Consider the following 19,798-nt stretch of genomic DNA (forward strand, 5'->3'; position numbering starts at 1 on the left):
TCATCTGTGATGTCAAGATCTGCAAAATTATTGAAACAAGGTTGGGTTTTACTGTATCTGGCCTTCACGTGAACTTGGCTTTGATGTGGTCTCTTTTGTTAAAGGGCCATTGAATTGGATTGTTGTTTGGATGTCAGAGCTGTCCTGGTAATTACTCCCCTGCTGTTGATTGTTGGTCCATCAGAACTGTATGTCCTGTATAAATATCCATTGCTATCTGGGACTTCTGGCACCAGCCTCTAACACGCTGAGAGTTGTAGAATGTCCTGAATTTGATAGTTTCACTACTGTTACCAAGTTTGCCTCTCTCATGCTTCTCTACATCTTACCAGGAGTTGTACAGCAGAATTTAAGCAGTCCCTCTCCCATACAAGACAGACACCAAGCAAAGCAGGACTTACCATGGCCACTGGTTTCTGCGGTGTCCCTGCCGGCGTCCCCACGGGCACGTGCTGCCTGTGCTCCCTCAGCACTGACTGACTCAGTCAATGTCTGGCAGAGCCCCAGCGCTGCTGGAACCTCATTGTAGAGCTCACCTAGACCGTGTAGGTTTGAGCAGCAGAGACACCTGGTCTTCCTCACCAAACGGCATAAAAGTCATCAGCCACCCATAGAACGTAGAGAGGAGTTGTTTGTAGCCCTGCTGGCCAAGGAGCCATCCTGGCCGTGAGAGGGGGAGGGCTGGTGATGCCCCTGCCTGGGTCAGGTGCTGTTTCACATTCCCCTGCTGTCAGGTCTGCGCTTGCTCATTTTCCTGTCTCCTTTCAGGACTCCAGATTTCCCCATTTGCAAAGAAAGCAAAAATACTCTGTCCTCAGGACCTGAGCAGATGGAACAAGGTACAAGCAGCACAGGCCTGTGGCCACATCACCTTCCTGCTGCAGCTTCCAAAAGCCAGTGTGAGCATGAGGCAAGTCACCAGGCAGCCCTAATGCACCCCTTGTCTGCCAAACCCTGTGCTGCCACAAACCTCTTGAAGTGATGGCACAGGAACAGGCACATTCCTCCTTGCTCCCTGGGAAATAAAAGACCAGGAGTTGAGCTGTGCATTTACCAATACCTCCATGGACAATGAGCAACATGCCTGGAAAAAATGGGAGCTGGTTTTATAGAAAATGCAGTACAAAAATGACAGCACCAACCAAAGGCCTCAGTCACCTCCACACAAGCACAGCCTCTCCTGTCCCATCTCTGCAGAGCTCCCACCACATTATTTCCCAGGGAGCTGAAGCAGTAAGAGCAGCAGCTCACTGTGCCTCCTGCTGCACAGGAATGTCCCTCTGAGGGAAGAAAGCAAAAAACCTCTGAATCGGGCATGGGGCCACAACTGGACAGATACCTGCAGTAAGCAGAGTTGTCCCTGACAGTACTGTAGCTGCATCAGTGGCTCCTGAAAGCAAAAGCTTACACGAGAAACATTGTGTTCTAATGAATTTTAGTGGCCATGTAGATGTGAAATCCTCCCTGTCAGGGGAGGGCAACAGAAGTACCCCGTTCCTCTAGGAGACTCAAGTGCCCACAAGCAGTATATACAACTATAAACATTATTAAAGTTTATTAACAAAAGCTTTGTACATATCTTTTCATACACTTGGAATTTTACATCTAGTCAAAATAACAGCACGTTTCCATCTTACCTTTTGTACAAATTGTTACAGAATAGCCACCAGTGGGTCGCTTAAGTAAAATAAACCACTGATTTACTTTTGTAAAGTATCTACAAAAGTGATTTGTGACAGTTTTAAAAAATTCCCCAGAACATATAAAAATAAATTATTTTTACTTTTTCAATTAAATCTACTAATTAGAAATATTACAAATCAAAATATCAATGTTTTCTTATGAATTCTTCACAATACAAAACAGAGATTCACAAAACTTTATGTACAGAAATGAGGTAAGAACTGTGCAATGTTTAACTAAGAAACATATTGCAGAATTAACATATTCTTCCAAGTAAGTACACAGTGGAGGTCTAATTACAGCTGGGTCTTTTCCTCTAATAATTCCCACTTTGTACTGATTAGTGGTCATCGCTCCCATTTGAACTCCCCTTCACCACACTGCATAGACTCGTGTCATGAAGTCAGCTACTGTCCAAAGTGGTGAAACACAAGTTCACCTGTTTTAACCACTGGTAAATTTTAGTGGGAAGTATCAACTCACTTTTTTTTTTGGTAATTTATTAGTGAAAAGTGACCCAGGTAACAATCTGCCTGAGCTATCTGCAGTGGTATAAACATCTCTAGTAAAGGCAGAACAACAACAAGGCTGCTGGTGCAACACAGAATCTTCCCGCTGCTAACAAGGACACGTCTAGTGCATGATCAGCTGTTTGCAGCCATTTCAACAAAATGGAGGTAGCAACAGGCACTTGGTTCAGGCCAAACACTACATGTACCTCTTCCAGTGTGGCCTTCTCATCTGGTAAGAAAACTTTGTCACCAGAACCAAAATGGTTCCTTTATAAAACCTCAGAACTCTAAAACCTACACCAAAAGTAATAAAACTTTGGATTCCATACTGTAATTCTTACTCAGCAAAAACTCCCACTATATAACAACAGAATTTAAAGGAATAAAAAAGTCATGAGTCAGGTTGAAAAACAGCTGTGTAAAAAAGAGAGGCGGAAGCGCGAGTCCAGGCCGCTGTGACCAGCGTCTCTACCGGAGCTACTCAACTGCAGCAGGGCCCGACTGCTGCTGGGGCTTTGCAAACTACTGCCCTCACACCTAAGTAACCCAGCACTGCAGGCAGCTTACCAGCCTTTAAATCTGTGAGATTAGGAGTGAAGAGTCAAGGATATGCTCTCCTCTGGTAGAATTTGTACTTAGTACCACCTTACTGACAAAAGAATTCTGGTCTGCAGAGTTTTACCTACTTCACAGTCTGAAACATTAAATAGTACATCCATTTTAGTGCAACAAGAAAGCAAATGGAAGCCTACCAAAAATATCCTTATGAAAACTTATTAACCTTTTGCTGTGCAGTAAGAGTTCCTTGTTGCATTTCTTCAATCTGCAGGAAGGAAAACTGCAGTTTGCAGGCCCATGAAGTGCTATCACAGCAGGACACGCAGTTCTCAAGTATCATTCAAACGTCAACTCTTCTCTGACGCAACTGGTCCAGTTTTATCATTGAGCCTCTGTGTAAGAGAAAATACTTCTAAAAATCAGATTATAAAATACAGAGTTAAATAAAACTGAACTCATACAAATGACAGAGCAGGTGAGGTGCACTGACTGAAGCTGTCTGAACAGTAACTTTGGCATCGTAAACAACAATCACGTATCGTAGAATAAAAAGAGGGAAAGGAAAGAGTAATTAAAAGTGTAGTCCTATACTGAGGGAACTCCTAAAGGCATAAGCAACACCAATTTCACTTCTACCTCCATCCCAACAAGACTAGTGCTACCTGAATGTTGGTCTCTCCTGAGAACCCACTAGATGGTGGGTTTCCATTTTGCCCTGTCGTGATTATCTTTCTTCCATAAATCGCTGCAAGGACACTTCCTGCAAGTATTGAACAGGACTGAGCAAAAAAAAAATCTCATCTTGCTTAGTTGGGCCTTCAGAAATGCTTGAAAACCTGTTCCATCTGGAAATGAGATTAAAACATTCAAATTTTTGGAACAGAGAGAATTGGTTACAAATGTAGTTTGGGTTAAAGTAGTTCAACAAGCCAATGCAATCTCTCTCAATTCTAAGAACCTTTAAAAAATAAAGCTATTTCAAAAGAAATAGATTTCTAAGGGGATTGTTCAAAAGATGTTCTAAGATTTGCTGGAACTGTTTACAGCTACCTCTTGTAAGAACAAAACCTAAAACTGGAACAGCGTATTTGTAAAATACCCTGGTGCAGCCTGGTCATGCTGTCCAAACCCAGCAATAGCCATTTCAAAACCTTCAAACTCAAATCACGCATAGAATAGTTCGTTCTGATAAAAAGTAAATACAAGGTCTCAATTCCATTTACTACCCCTCTTCAGAAAATGAGGGGACAGAAACTGTAAATGTACCAGAACAAATTGTGACCATTTCCCAATGAAGGCAAAGCACTGAGCACATCCCTGTGATCAAGTGCTTCTGCTCTGACAGCACCTGACCAAGGAACCAACCTGCTCTTACAGAGCCCTGCAGTTTGCAATACGGTCACAGCACAACAAAGGACCAAACTGGAAAGTGATAATGACCATGCACGAAGCTTAATAAAAGTAAACACTCATAATTTTTAATTGAAGGGAGCAGTTTGGTTGTAAAGCACCACAAAAACTCAGCTGCTCACATCCTTCCCCACCTCTGTCCCTCTAGAGCCAATACTTAGCCCCGACCTCCCACCTGCTGTGGTAGACAAGGTTCCTTTTTTTCACTACGATTGCCACTTGATACCTTCTCCAGGGAACACTAGAACTTCATCTTCCTGCTCTACTCATCCTTTGTTTCTACAAGTTCCACATGCTCCTTCCCTTCGTCCTCTTTTTATCTTAGTTGTGTGGCTCTTAGAGAATGAAGTCTGTTCTGACTCCTTGAAGAAGGAACTTCTGTCTTGGGGATCAAGGTCACCAGCAAATGCTGAAGACAGTGGAACATCTTTGCCAGAATGTCTTGTTTTTTTACCTGTCTAGGAGTGGGCTTATTACTCTTAGCAAGCAAAGGAGTCACTTGTCTTCCCCATGTACAGGGTCATCTTTCCACATTGGAACCAAGAGACACAGAGATAACCCCTTCTCCTAATGCATGCCCGAGGCCTGGCCAGGACAAACTCTTCAAGGGGATAAAAAGAATTATCTACAAAACAGTGGAAACAAAGCTTGGGCAAAGCTGAGGGGGACCAGGACTGCAGTTGGAATTACAAGAGGAAGGCAAGGGCTGCTGGATTGGTGTCCTGATCCAGGGAAACGCAAGTCTGCAGCAGACAGGTTAGGTGTGCTTACAAGTTCAGAGTTAAACTCCCTGAGTGCAGCCTGAGGCTCAAGAAAATTAAAGATGATAAGAAAAAAATCTACCAAGCATCATTGAGCTGTAAATACAGGCACACAACTTGCTGCTTATCTTTTGGTGACCCCATCAGGTACTTATGGAAATGAGGTGAGAAATATACTTACTGTCACCTTCTGAGCTGCGTTATCTCCATGAATTGTAAGGAAGGGGTTGGTAGTAGCTGCGTTCAGTGGCGAGGCCTGTGTGCCTGAAAGTAAGTTGTTTATGGGTATCTGTGCTCCTCCAGTAATCTGCAATTGCTGTACTTCAGACTGATGGTGTTGGTGGTGGTGGTGTTGTTGCTGTACTAATTGATACAATAGGGCCTGATGCTGCTCCTTGAGTAATATGAGGAAAAAACCAATTAGTTACTGAAAAAACCCAGCCCCTCCCTGGCTTCCTGCTTATCTAAATCTTCACTGCAACCCTTAACCTAATCCCAGCTAATTTAGGTTACACTCAGGAGGTTCCACAAGACTGTTGGAAAGGGAAGACAGTGCCTATAATATTTCCTGAAACCAGCAGTTCAGCAGAAGATCAGCTAAGCCTGCTGGCTTCACCAGGAGAAAAACACCCAGGAAGCGTATCAAACCGTGTTCGTCAAAGTACTAAAACCACATCATTAACAATACTAACAGTTACACTGGTTACCTCATGGTCTGTGTGAATACTGCAGTGCAGAGCAAAGACAGCACATGAGGTGATACCCACAAATCTTTTGCTAGAGTCCTAATGGAATCAGAGACCAGCTTAGGATATTTTTAGTATCCAAACATGTTCCCAAACTGCTGCCCACAGCTGATGCTGAGAGACACAAGACACCGTGTCCACTTGGGACAAAAGACACTAGGGACCAATTCTTCTAGCAATACACACAGCCTAAAAATACCCTGTGATTTAGCATGACTATCACCCAAACAGGTTGAAGCAATGGAAAAACTAAAAGATTATCAAACCCTGTAATATCAAGTTAAACACCTGTGCAGTATTTACATGAAACTGAGGAGTTTATCTGTGCTTTAATATACAACAGAGGAATATATAATCATTAACTGAAAAACTTACTGATGTGAGTTGCTGAGTACTTAGTAACTGCTGAAATTGCTGGTGCTGTTGATGCAGTAGAAGTTGTCTCTGTTGGTCAGGAAGCAGTCCTAGTCCCGAGGCACTGTAGGGTTTGACAGGGTAATACTGCAGTTTATATCGAAGTATGGGAACTTTTAACCTCAGCTTTCCATTGAAACAAAAGGTGTATAGAGACAGTTCCCACTGAGGATTTTGACTGCATACTGTCAAATATTAAATACTCTATCCTAGAGGCAATTTTTGCTACGTACCTAGATATTACCACCACACCCCCAGCCTCACTTATGCTGAGCAACAGCAACATCTCACCTGTAACATTGTCTACTACATTCACACTATTTTAAACTCATAAAATAATTACCATTTCTACCTTTTTTCAAATACTTTATATAGACAAAACAGATTTTATCAGACAGCTCTTGGCAACATTTAATACTTAGTTAACAAGCATTTACTTTGTCTTGCTTTCCTTCTAATTCTCATCTTCTGCTACATTCACATCTATCACCATTGCCTATACCTTATCAGTAATTTAGCAAACACATTCAGCCTTGAAATGGGCCAACTGATGCTGCCGTGGAATGAAGCACAAGCTGCCTTTGCACTTTCTGCTACTTAGCTCCCAAGCCCTATTTTCATGCCTACATGATTTTTTCTGCAGCTATTTAGGAAACTGGGCAGGGAACTGATCCAGCTAACAACTGGTCTGGAAATAAAGGGTTTCTTCAGCTATGCCAGTTCACTGCAAGACCAACAGCATGAACAAGGGCGGTTTTGGAACAGAAGACCATGAGGACAGCTGGATTAACTCTTTCAGTACCAGTGTGAGCTTTTACTAGTTTAAAACACCCACTGAATTATTAAGGTGTCATTTCACGATAGCTTTACCCTGCTATTGAAAGGTTAAGTATTTCCCTTTCAGCTGTACATTTTTGTCCCCTCCCCTTGCACTAGCTCTTGCACAATGAGCTGCATCTCATGGGAACAGAGCTGAAACCTAAGCCAATACAAAACACACCAAAAGACTATCTGTTAATGTAGATGAAGTTTCTGTGTGAAAGCAAGAAGGTGGGTGTAGGACGACCAACAGGACAACAGGACTGCTAGTTGTGATCGGTAGGAAGGAATTAACTTAAATCAGCCACAAATCCATGCAGTTAATCACGGAATCTTAAAGGCTGGAAAGGACTTTGGAAGATCATCCAGTCCAAGCCCCCTGCCAGAGCAGCACCTCCAAGCTGCGATGATGTAGCTCTTCAGGATGTAATACTTACGTTGCCTTTCTACAGTAGGTAGCATACCTTAGCCTGATCACTTTGACATGCATTTGTATTAACCAGCCACTATGGAAATACCCAAAGCATCACCCTTCCCTCCTGCTGGGACAATGCAAGCAACACATAAACTGTGTTTCAGATTTCACTGGATGGCTTCAATGCTATAGGAAACGTGCTGGGCTGCACTTACATTTGCTACAGGGGAATGGGAAGGTGATGGGGCCAGGTGGGATCCATGCGAGAGTGCTGAGGGAGCTGGTGGAAGTGCTCACCAAGCCACTTATCATCTACCAGTAGTCATGGCTCACTGGGGAGGTCCCAGTGGGCTGGAGGTTGGGAAATGTGGTATCCATCTATAAGAAGGGCCAGAAGAAGGATTCTGGGAACTCCAGGCCTGTCAGCCTGACCTCGGTGCTGGGGAAGGTTATGGATTGAGTGCCATCACGTGACACGTACAGGACCACCAGGCAATCAGGCCTCATCTGGAAGGCTTTATGAAGGGCAAGTCCTGCTTGACTAAACTAAGTTCCTTCTAGGACAGGGTGACCCTCTTAGTGCCCGAGAGAAAGGCTGTGGATGTAGTCTCCCTGGACTTTAGTAAAGCCTTTGACACTTTCCCACAGCATACTCCTGGAGAAACCGGCTGCTTATGCGTTCAGTTCTGGTCTTCTCACTACAAGAAGGACACTGAGGTGCTGGAGCATGTCAAGAGATGGGCAACAAAGATGGTGAAAGGTCTGGAGCACAAGTCTGGTGAGAAGCAGATGAGTGAGCTGGGGCTGTTTAGTCAGGAGGAGACTGAGGGGAGATATTGTCACTCTCTACAACTACCTGAAAGGAGGTTGTAGTGAGGTGGGAGTCAGTCTCTTCTCCCAAGTATCAAGAAAAAAGGAAACAGCCTCAAGTTGCACCAGGGGAGGTTTAGATTGGAGATTGGGAAGAACTTTTTCCCTGAGAGGGTTGTTAAGACACTCGAACAGGCTGCCCAAGGAGGTGGTGGAGTCACCATCCCAGGAGGTTTTTAAGACAAACAGATGTGGTGCTAAAGGACATGGTTTACTGAGACTTGGCACTGTTAAGGTTTACTTTCTAGATTCTAAGTTATCATCATCTACTTCACAACATTCATTACTGTCATATCTACCACTCTCCTGGTTCTCAAACCTTTGCCAAGAAGTCAATTCTACTGACCCTGTCCTGTGCAAGCCCTTTTCCCTCTGATTATTCTTGCTGTACTGTTTTTTCCCTTGTATTATATCCAGTTCTGAAACTGCATAACCAGAACTGCACATTACATTCCAGGCATGCACACCCCAGGGATTCGATGCAACAGAACCCAAAATGGGTAACACCATTCCATTTATCCCCCAGCAACTGCTAGCAATGTGTGTTTGATTGTTGACTTCATCTATTCAAGGAAACTCCCAGAATTTCCTGCAGAGCTCCAACAGCAAAACAGCACTCAGGCCTAGCCTAAGCTAGAAATGTGCAGGTGTTTGACTCTCAAACAGTGACACTCACTAATCAACTGAAATTGCTTCGGCCAGCTTTGAAATCCATTGTATCAAAAATATTTGTGACAACTGCAAAAAGAAAATACCTTCAGTTTGCTAAAATTACCAGTATTTCCTCCTCTTTTTACCTCACTTTTTCTGTATCCTTCTATACTGGGAGGAATCTTCACTGCTTTTTCATTCTTTTATCCCATTCTTTTTCCCTCTATCACGTTTTACCTTTGCACTTTTTTTCTGCTGTTGTTCTCCCTTCTCTTTATCTGCTCAGCCTTTCTCTCTTGCTTTGCATTGGCACTTGAAAGAAAATACCCTCAGCCCGCAGCTGAGATCTAAGTGTCTAGAAACAAAACCTAACTGCAGAAGACAAAACGCTGCAGCACCAGAGCTTCTCAGAAGAGGCAGTTCAGTGGATTTCACCACAGAGCTTTCTCTAAAGCTTGGAATGTAAATTTAATCCTTTTTAGCTTCTCATTAAAAGGTATGTGATCAGTCTGAAACTCTCCATCCTGCAGTGTTCTCTGGTTGCAAGAACGTGAAGAAACAATCCTATCTTTTTCCTCAAATCACTTCATCTCTCAGTTGCCAGCAATTTGTATTAAGCCATCTTTTTTCCCAGAAAAAGGACAGAGTATTTTTTTCTCTGCTGAATAAATGTAGGTTCTTTTACCTACTATTTCAAACACTCTCACACAGCAGCGTGCAAATCGGTGTTTTCTCACCTCCCTACATCTCACAGTTCAAGAGCTCACATGAATAAGGACAATGTACATAAAGGACTCTTCCTTGGTTAATAATCTAGCTATTTCTCACATGAAACTGTGCAAACAGATTCTGAAGCTTGGGAAGTTACTGTAAGCAGCAACTTACAGGAACATCTGGAAAGTCTTTTAAATATAAACCAATAAACAACAGTTAGAAACCAGGGCTGAGTGCTCATGTGGCTTTCCATCATCTTGCGAGCACTGATTTAAACCACCTCCAAACTCACCCCGCCACCAATCGATGCAGCTGGGTTCAGAGAGCTCACAATGGCATGGCAGCAAACCTGCCTGCCCGTGCCTGTCACCATTCCCACTCACACAGCTCAAACAGCAGGAATTTAACATTAAAAAGAGTCAGTGGCCACTGAAACAGCACTGAACTCAAGAGTGGCCAGAACAAATGGTGACCTGTATCGTTTCAGAACCAATAATCTCAACCAGTTTAATTTCTTTGGTTGGTTGGTATTTTTGTTGGGTTTTTTACCCCTTCATTCCAAATCATCCTGGAGCCTCTTTAAAGCTTAGTTCCAGTAACAGAAAAGTTTTCTCCTGTTCTGTATAAACACATTCATGATGGAAGCAGCAGGAATGAGGAATGTACATTACAGAAATCATATTAGCACTAATTAGCATTAGTCCTTGCCCAGACTCAACTTTCCTCTAAATATACAACTAGAAACACTGAAAGCTCACCAAAACAAATAGGGGTAATCGTGAAATATTTCAAAAGGATGAGAGCCCAGCAAATCATCTGGATGAGCTCAAAAAAACAGTGAATTGAGTGAAAAGTGGACTTTTAATATAAACATTAATTTTCAATTAGTATTCTCGAGGAAGCAGTGCAGAAAGAGATCATGCAAGAGTAGAAAGAGAGAAACAGAAATGCTGGCAGAGTTGTGTATCATAAGCTTGTTGTAGAAGAAATAAGGAATCACTGAGGTACTCCAGATTATGCCAACAGTTAGAATGAGAGTTTAAGAACAGGATACTAGCTGCAGTATTCTGTGTGAACTGTGGTAGTCTACTACTAGGCTACACATTCAAGAGTTACAGCAGTTAAAGTGGGTATTTGAAAAAAAGAAACTAAAGAACTTCTGCAGTATAAACAGTCAGAAATAAATCATCTGGGTATTAAGAAAAATCATATCAGAAAAACACAGCATGACCAGTATGTTTTGGCATTACCTGAAAGTGGAAAGCATTAGACAACTAGACAAAAATCAATGATGTTAACTACTGTTTCTCACTCTTCCTCACACTTTTGGGGAGAGTTACAGGAAACGCCTGTGTTTTCAGCAGACCTCTGATACTCAGGAAAGCAGGTAACTTCTCATTAACAAAATGTCTTTTGTTTAATCTATGAAATGTTACATTCATATATGATATAAACTTTCATAGTATATTTTTCATATAACTTCCTCAGCAAACATAATAGCACATCAAAACAAGATGACACCCTTGACAGTGTCAGGTTTAATGAACCTACGGAAGCAACACCACACAGTGATTATACTACATGACTATTCAGGAGCTGCTCAACCAAGAGCAAAGAAACTGGAAAAAGCAGCCACAAAACTAGGATCTCTTGCATCATTCCAATCACATAGGCCTTTTTTTGGTGGGCAATCAACCATAATCTCCAAAAATAAACTCTGCTTAAAGACAAGTAATCCACTCCCTATCTGCAGGCGTTTCTGCTCCTTCCAAGCAAAGGACAACACATGAGTGGGGGGAAGGGTTGCTGGGAGAATGAGTTAGCCCAGGCTATGCTCTATCCCAAATACTTCCAGACCAAGCAGTCCCTTCCCCTTCCTGGAAAGCAGCTATCTCCTTTTGTTACCCATTTGCCTTGCAGCTCAAGCAGCAGCAGTTTATGCTGCTGAGGATACCTGGCTTTGGGGAAGAGCTGTTACAAATACTCCAGCATGGATCTATTTATCCATTTAAAAATCTATAGGAACATCACTTGAAAAACTACTGTTGTTGTCTTTGGACTCCGATGCAGAGAACTCCAAACACCATGCTACTGTATTACTACCCTGGTTAGTTATGCCTATTACATCTTTAATTATGTGAGCACATACTGTTCGTGTTCTCCCCCTCCCCCCTCTTACTGCAACAAATGGTAGCTCTTCCAGGGCTCCTTTAATCCTGAAAGAACAATTGGCAGGACAAGGAATATTGTTTTCTGAACTAAAAAGAAGAGCTGAAGCACATTTACATAATTACATTTGTTTGGGAATGTGACTTGATTAAAAACCAGGAATAAATGGACACTAGGATTCCCAAAAGCTAAAGAGAAAGCATCTTTTCTTTATTTGTGTTTCCATTAAATGCCTTCTTTCTTTCATTCGCATATCAAGAGCAGAACCTAGTCTGACAATTACAGACTAAAGAAGAAACAGTATCTTTTGAGTAAGACAGTTAAAAATATAGCTAAAATAAAGAACAACAGGCACTATTGGGAAAAAGGTAAAAGCAGCAAATTCTTACCTGTTATTTAACGTGGTTGGCAGAGGATGCGTTGCATTGGGTGGCACGGTTGCATGAGTGAGAGGAGAAGGGTTCTGTGATATTGTTGCTGGGGTCTGAATTACCCCATTTAAAGCCCCTACAATTCCATTGATTGCCAGCTGGCTGGCTGGCAGCGCTCCAATTATTCCACCCACAGCAGGCACTGCAGGAATGGTGGAGGTTACAGTCTGCATACCACTAGCTAGTGCCCCCACTGTCACACCATTGACCTGTTGAACTCCCGTGACTCCTGAGCCGGGCTGAGCTGGACTCTGCCCAGCAGGTGGTGGAGTGGAAAGAGCTGATGAACTGCTGGTGCTTTGTCCGCTGGAGGTTATCTCCTGGTGTAAAAACAAACAACAAAACCTCCTCAGCTGCATAAAATTTCACCTCACGGCACAATGCGAGGACGAGGATGAGTTAACTTGGAACAAGTTGAGAAGCAAGAAATAAAAATTACCTGATTTAATACAGGAAGAGAATTGTCCGGTAAAAAACTGTTTCCCAGATGAGGGCTTTTACTGCTGTTCAAGGAATCAGTGCTAGGTGCTAAAGTAATTATTTCAAAAAACACACAGTGGTTACATTTCTGCAACGTGTGAAAAGATTCAGAATAATCATTTCAAAACAGCGTCAAAGGTAAACACAGAAAATGGAAAGCCAACCTTAAAATCATTGCTGAGGAGTAAAATGCTACCTAAATAACTGCTGAATCAACAGAGCCAAACAGATGTGCTCCAGGCTGAAGCAAAAAACAAACTGCACTGAAACAAGTAGTAACGGTTCAAACAAATCTTCCAACTGACTTTTCAACATTTAAACACATCAACAAATACTCAGGCTATACTCATCCTACACGTGTGTACGTGTCTCCCGTCAACAGCACACGTGGATGAAACACCCGCTCGGACCGCTTTGAGGCTTGCCTGCCGCTTACCCGCTTGTACTGGGAAGGCATGTACTTGATGGGAAGGGCTGGGATTTGAAGTTATTGTTGGAAAGGGCACAGAAAGCTGGGCATTGAGGAGCTGAAGCCGCTCCTTCTTAGCGGTCAGATTCTTGATCTGTTCTTCTAACCGTCTATTTTCAACCTGAAGTTGGTGTAACGATTTCAGCATCCCTAAAACTGCAGTAAAAATGAGTTAGCCTTCACAAACACATTCCGTTTTTTAACTTCAGTATTACAATTTCAGACTAGTTTTAAGTCAGATGTGAAAACAATTTACTGAGAGCTACGTTACAGAAATTTGACTTTAAGTGGAAGGTTTGGGATGGATTTTGTGTAATTTAAAGTGCTGGCAAATGTAGCACGTGATAGTGATTTTGTGATATATCTGAACTGTGGCTTGAAAACAGATAAAGTTGCATCATTGGGACTGGCATTCACGTGAAGCAAACAGCAGTACATAACTTATCCCCAAACCAGAACACGGAAGTAGAAGTGTTTTAGTAGCACGTGTTAATCGAACAGTTGAGGGAGGGAATAAATCTATTTTGGCCGCGATATTAGAAACTTTGAACATTATCAAAGCAGCAAAGGTTTGACAAATAGGCACCCAACTGACATCACGGCCAAGCAACCCCGAGCAGGCCTGCGCAGGGGAGGCTTCTGCGCCTTCCCGCCGCCCCCGGCGGCGGCGCGTTCCCGCGGGCGGCGCGGCCCGGCAGGGGGCGCTGTCTGAGCACCGCGCGCGGCGCGGCGCGCTCCCGAGCGCGGGCTCCCGGCGGCTGCGGGAGCGGCCCCGGCGCTGCAAACCCACGCACATGGACCTCGCGCTTTTTTGATTTAAATTCTAAACTGTATTTGTTTAACATGACCTCTGGGCCTGCTACAGACATAAGTCTACTGGTATAGGCACATCTGGTCATTTCCCAAGGATTTAGCTTTTATCCCTCCTCTTCAAGAGCATACAAAGGGACCCTCAGTGAGCCCAAATGAGATGCAATAAGACTTAGCTAAACCTGTCCTCCAGCTATCATGTTTAAAGGATTATCCCTGCATGAATTTCCTCACAATTAGCATTTTTGTCAGGATACCATTCATAAAAATACCAACTAGATACCACTATACCAATAATAATACGTTCAGTAAGTTGTAACACACCCCCTAACTTGCTATTAAAAAAATAATTAATCATCGTGTTTGATACTGAAATATTTCTGACAACGGAGATTCCATGATCTCCTCATCACTTATGCTTTTAACGTATCCATTCTTGGGACTATTCCACTCTATTAACTTGAGAAAATACTGATTTGCTTGCTTTGAGAATTTAAATAGAAATGTAGAATATGATAAAAACAGGAAAGCCCTGTAGGACACCTGCCTAATATCTGTAAATAGGTCTTTTAAAACAGCAACAGAAGCCGGCACAATATAACATACAATACAACACAACGCAGTATGAAGCAAACTGGGGAACTGTGCTATACTATTTACAGAAGTGGATCTAAAGCCTAGAATTTCTTTCCAAACTCTGCAACCAACCAGCTGGATCAGCAAGTCACTTCCTCTTACATGACACAGTTTCCACATCCATAAAAACACAGATAATTATAGAGAACTCTTTTGTAATCTGCTGAAGCCATGTGCTGCGTTAAGAACGATGTCCCAGTTATACACTACAGATATACTTCTATGCACAGCAGAAAATAAGTTCTTAAAAAATTCTTAGACAAGCACTGAGTGGCAGTTCTGCATAACATAGTTAACAAAAACAGTAATAAACAGACTGTGAGTACTTACTGTCACTAGGGGTGCCTTGCTCTAATAAAAACTGTTGTCCTTCACTCCATTGCCTCTCCAGAAGCTGTTCAATGCTGGCTGCTACTGGCGGCAGATTTTCCCCACAACTGTTCCCTGATTGATCATAGTGAATCTGCAAGCTGCTTACAGGGGATCTGTTGAAAATAGAGCAATTTATTGTTTAAAGGACGGAAGAAAATGCATTAGTAAAAGGCTATTGAAGTTTCCTACCTTATGCCAGCCCTTAGCACCTACATGTCTTACACTTCCAAGACTAAGTTAATTCATCAAAATCACTAAGAACTCCTGCTTCTCACTGCCAAGGCTTCAATAAAAGAAAGATGGGATTTTTCACAGTGTGAGAGTTTGCATTGAGAAAGTACATAACTTGTTCTCTCAGAGAGAGTCACATAATATCTGACAAACAGCACGCTATTGAATTATACACCACATACTTCTACAGCAGGAAACCATTGTACACAGATACACAGAACACCTGTCTCTAGAAATAGTGAATAAAATCTTCAAATCTTTCCCAGAGAAAATGGGGAAAATAAAAACAAGTTATTAAAATCAGCACAGTAATGATGCTTTCAAATAGAAAGGCCACATGTAATTCCACTGCCTGATTTGTTTTAAAAAGAATCATGCAAAACCAGATTTTTGAGGGACTACATGAAAATATTACTTCACAAGGGATGCAATGAAAGTTAGTTATCTCTGCCTGACCTGTGCATACTTAACAGGCTTCATTTTTTACTCATAATCACACATATTTCAAAGAATAATCCCTTTGCCACATGGCTTATCCAGGGAAAAAACTAAATATCCAGCAGAGAGTCACTGAGAAAGCTGCTACCCCCAAGCCCTATGAGAAGGCTTCTTTTGCATTGGATGGGACAAAAATTAACCTTTACATGAGCAAAAGCAGATGCTCAACATATTCCTGACTCAGGATTCCAGCCTCATGTATGCATGGTCCCATTCCTCATAATGGACCAACACCAAAGCCCATTAAAAGTTGGTTGTTGTTTTTGTTAGGGGTCTTGGTGGGGGTTTATTTTGTTCCCTAATGAACTCCAGTGAGCTCAGATTCGGGTTCTTATATATTAGTTATTACTGTAAGTAATAGCTATTAGTACCATCACAGGATCACACTGTACTTGCTCTACACATAAGGCAAACTTACTAACAAGACCACTATAGTCCCAGTACAGAACAACAGAGTTCAGGAAATCGGTGTGTTAATTATGATTAGTGTAATAAGCAGTGGTCACAGCACATTAGCTACCTAATGACTGTCAAGCATTTTGTAGGCACCAGAGAAAACCGATTTTTACGAGAAAAGGTTTTAAGTAGGTGACTTAAGAGCTCTGTAAGTATTTGTAAATAATTCCTCTCTTGCATACAGGATGAAAGAAGAAAAACACTTGTTAAAACAAAAAGCTCTGATGAATGAGTAACCAAGGCAGTGTTTTTTAACACAGATGACAACTCAACAGCATTTAACAGTTCAGCACACGACATGGCAAAAACAGCCTTAAAACTAGTTGTTTACATGACGTGCTGAACTGATAGGAAGGAAGGTTTATGTGGAAACATTATGAACAGAGGTATCACATCACACTTTAAAAAAAGAAATCAAGCAAAAAAGAAACCAACAACAAAACCAGAAAACAAATACAAAAAGCCACCACACAACCTCCCCCACAAGTTTCTCCACACATGCTTCGAAAGGGCGTGTAACTCTACTCTTAACAGATCGCGCCATTTGACTTATAAATCACCAACAAAGCTCTTGTTGAGCTTAGGACTGCTTCCTATCAATTTCACAAAGGTAGAAACAAAGCAACACATGACTGTAAAACCTCTGCAAATTCTTCACCAGAAGCCTGTACAGGAAGGGTGAAAAATAATCTAGAATGCCATGTATCACAATATAGTCAATCCATCCTATTCCTGCTGAACCCCTATCTCACTCATAAGACACAATACAGTTCCTGCATACTGGAGTTGAATCCTTATTCCAAATAGTATCTTACTGTACTTTCCAATAGAATTATAAATGTGCACAGGCCTGATGCCGTCACTGAGATGGGAATCCCTCATATTGCAACTGTTCTTTGTTTAAGTTTGGGGTATAGTTATTCCTACTCCTACAGCAGCAATTGTGAGCAAAACTGCATTTAAGTATAGGCATACATATGTATTTTAATGCAAGTATTGCATAACACATTTTTAAATCTAAGGTTAAGTATGGGGTTAAAAAAGTTTAAGTGCTGCCTTGGGAAAAGCAGCAATTCCTTTGCAAAACGGAAACAGCTCACATATACCAGGTACATTTCTATTTCTCCTATATATTAAAATTTTAAAGATGACAGCTTAAACATCAAACACTGGTTATATAGGGATACAAAGATACAACAATATGAATTTCAAATGACCGTATAGCTCATGAGTCACATATGTCTTCGCTGAAGAGCTGCAATCGGCTGTGTCATCAACAGCAAATAATTGTTTCTGCAAGTGTTTTTATTTTAAGCAGCTATTTGAAAATTACATGGTTCTTTCAAAGAAGTGTGTTATTTATGTATCTCATAAGCTTCAAAGGGAATTGAGTCAGAATTTGCAGCAAAATCATTTTAATAGGTAAAGCAGGTAACATTCAGAGTTGCAGTTGCCAGATAGCAGATTTTTGAAGTTAGCTTTTTATTCAATACAAACCATATTTTAAGTAATTAGAGCTGCATCTTTATTTATGTAGAAAAAGGTAGGGAGTTACCTACACAGTTTAGAAATGTTGACATATGTGAGAACTTTCTTATCACACAAACCAGAGGTGAAATTTGCTGACTACTAAACTTCATTGAATGCATAAGTTTTCTAAATTTTTTCATGCTAGGTATTTCAGACAAAAAGGTTTTCCATCCTTCTATTCTCGAACTACAGCAGTGATTTTCCCCCCTCCCTTCACCCTGCCCTTTGTTGGCTCGTTATTTAACAACTCTACTGGCAAGCAAAAGCTATCTGTGCTGTGCAAAGTGCTACAGCTTCCATATGCTGAAGGAAACTCTGTGATTATGGACTGAGATGGCTTTTGTATCATACAACTTTACTTTGCCAACAAAATCAGATGAAATTTGACCATATTGTAAGTACTGAGGTGTATATAACCTGAACACACACTCTGTAGAAGCATCCTGTTTAAGAAGTTTAGCTTCCCAAATAAAAGACTAAAGACTGCCTGAACACAACTATGTGAATCCTACAAAGACCAGGTCTTTGCATGTAAATTAAGAAGGCACTAAAACTTGTAAATACTATATCATATATGCTTAAGAGGACTATTTAATACATAATCAAAGTTCTGGAATTTCCCAATTGTTGAGCATTGTTTTAGAAACAACACATATTGAAAAGCTTAAAAGCCAGTTCATGACTAGGTAATAACACCTAGTGGTATAATGGGTATTTTCACCCCATTTGACAAGGAGTCTTTTGATTAATTAAGGAATATAATACAGGATCATCAACAAAAGGCATGTACATTAAATTACCTAATTTGGAGATATTATTTTAAATTACTATAATAAACACATGCTGTAACAGCATTTTTACAATGCTGCTACCTGTGCAACTATCATTTTCCAGCTATCCTAAAATGGTTGCCAAGATAAAATCCCTGTGGTTAGTTCCCAAATTAAAAAAAAATACAGTAATAACACTATAAAATCTAATTTATCTGGAAAATGTATGTTCAAAATAAAGCCCTTTCAAAACAAAGGTTCACTTAAACTGCATGCAAAATATTACTGAAGTATTTCAAGCATAATATTGACATTTTAACAGCAAACACTTTAAAGGAAAATAATGTGATACAATTCCAGCAGAATTCTTATCTCAAACTTCTGTAGCAGAGGTGAATTGCAGATGAACAAGAAAACCAAGATAAAGTACTTTTTTTTTTCCCCCACAGAGAATTGTTACATCTTTTGAAGTCGTGAGAGAAAGCGAAGAAAATATTCATCTGAAATTTCAACTGCTCTTTAACTGCTCAGATCATCTTACTCCTGTGACTGCTGAAGGGTTTAAGTGTATGGGATGTTGAATTTTTGCAAATACAACCAAAAATATATCTAGGGTAACAAATCTGAGGAGGAAAGTAGTACATGTGGATTAAATGATAGATAAATCCCCACTAAAGCAAGTCACCGTTTCCTCAAAGAAGTCCTTCCTTTTTATACTTAATTTTAGTTGATATAAAAGTGAATTTCAACATATTTTTAGCTATCTGGATATATTAGAGGGTTTTTTTAGATGTATATATCAATATAAAAATAAATGTACATATATATGTGCATATATATATACATACAGATATATATATAAGCTTTTAAACACTCAAGTATTACTAGGAAAAGATAGTGCAGTTTCTGAGTCTTAAAACATTTCCTGTGCCTGCACTCTCCAATGTAAATAATGCTTACCGTGGTGAGAGACTTCCTCTGGGTGAACCTCCTCTGCCAACAAGGCTGCGGCTATTATCTCCGAGATCTTGATCTGCAGTGTAAATATTTCACAGCTGATAAATCGACTCTTCTTAGATAAGAGTTTTAAAACTGACGTAGATATTTTTAAAATACCTTGACTCTCAGCTTCTATCTGTAGTTACTGCTGAAGGGTGAATACGTAACTAGTTTAAGATTGCTGAACTGTAGCATGTAAGGTGTTGTCCTTACACATTTCTGAGGCTGTACCAGGCCATGGATTATGTTCACTTCTTTCATTCCTTTCAGTTTTACAGCACAGAAGCGTGGTTTGCATTTGCAGTACCCTCCCCTCAGCCACTTTTAATTTGTACGGTGAAAGTAATGAATCACAGCTGTGGACAGCTAATCTGTATGCTTATCACAGCAAATC

At 41.0% G+C, this 19,798-nt stretch overlaps 1 protein-coding gene across 3 annotated transcripts in view; it reads right to left on the minus strand.

The window, feature by feature from the left end:
- Positions 1 to 1,540: 1,540 nt before the first annotated feature.
- MLLT10 (MLLT10 histone lysine methyltransferase DOT1L cofactor) overlaps positions 1,541 to 19,798 on the minus strand; it is a 121,930-nt gene continuing 103,672 nt past the window's right edge. For 2 of the 3 annotated variants that reach the window (XM_061996316.1, XM_061996318.1), the window contains 8 exons: positions 19,366 to 19,438; positions 14,879 to 15,033; positions 13,070 to 13,258; positions 12,593 to 12,681; positions 12,112 to 12,473; positions 6,046 to 6,148; positions 5,106 to 5,318; positions 1,541 to 3,162 (listed from right to left, as the gene is read on the minus strand). In XM_061996316.1, coding sequence (XP_061852300.1) covers positions 3,094 to 3,162; positions 5,106 to 5,318; positions 6,046 to 6,148; positions 12,112 to 12,473; positions 12,593 to 12,681; positions 13,070 to 13,258; positions 14,879 to 15,033; positions 19,366 to 19,438 — 1,253 coding nt within the window. In that variant the 3' untranslated portion in view covers positions 1,541 to 3,093. The remainder of the gene's footprint in view (positions 3,163 to 5,105; positions 5,319 to 6,045; positions 6,149 to 12,111; positions 12,474 to 12,592; positions 12,682 to 13,069; positions 13,259 to 14,878; positions 15,034 to 19,365; positions 19,439 to 19,798) is intronic. The other variant, XM_061996317.1, reaches the window with a different exon arrangement.

The sequence above is a fragment of the Colius striatus genome, chromosome 5 (assembly GCF_028858725.1).
Source record: "Colius striatus isolate bColStr4 chromosome 5, bColStr4.1.hap1, whole genome shotgun sequence".
Taxonomy (NCBI): domain Eukaryota; kingdom Metazoa; phylum Chordata; class Aves; order Coliiformes; family Coliidae; genus Colius; species Colius striatus.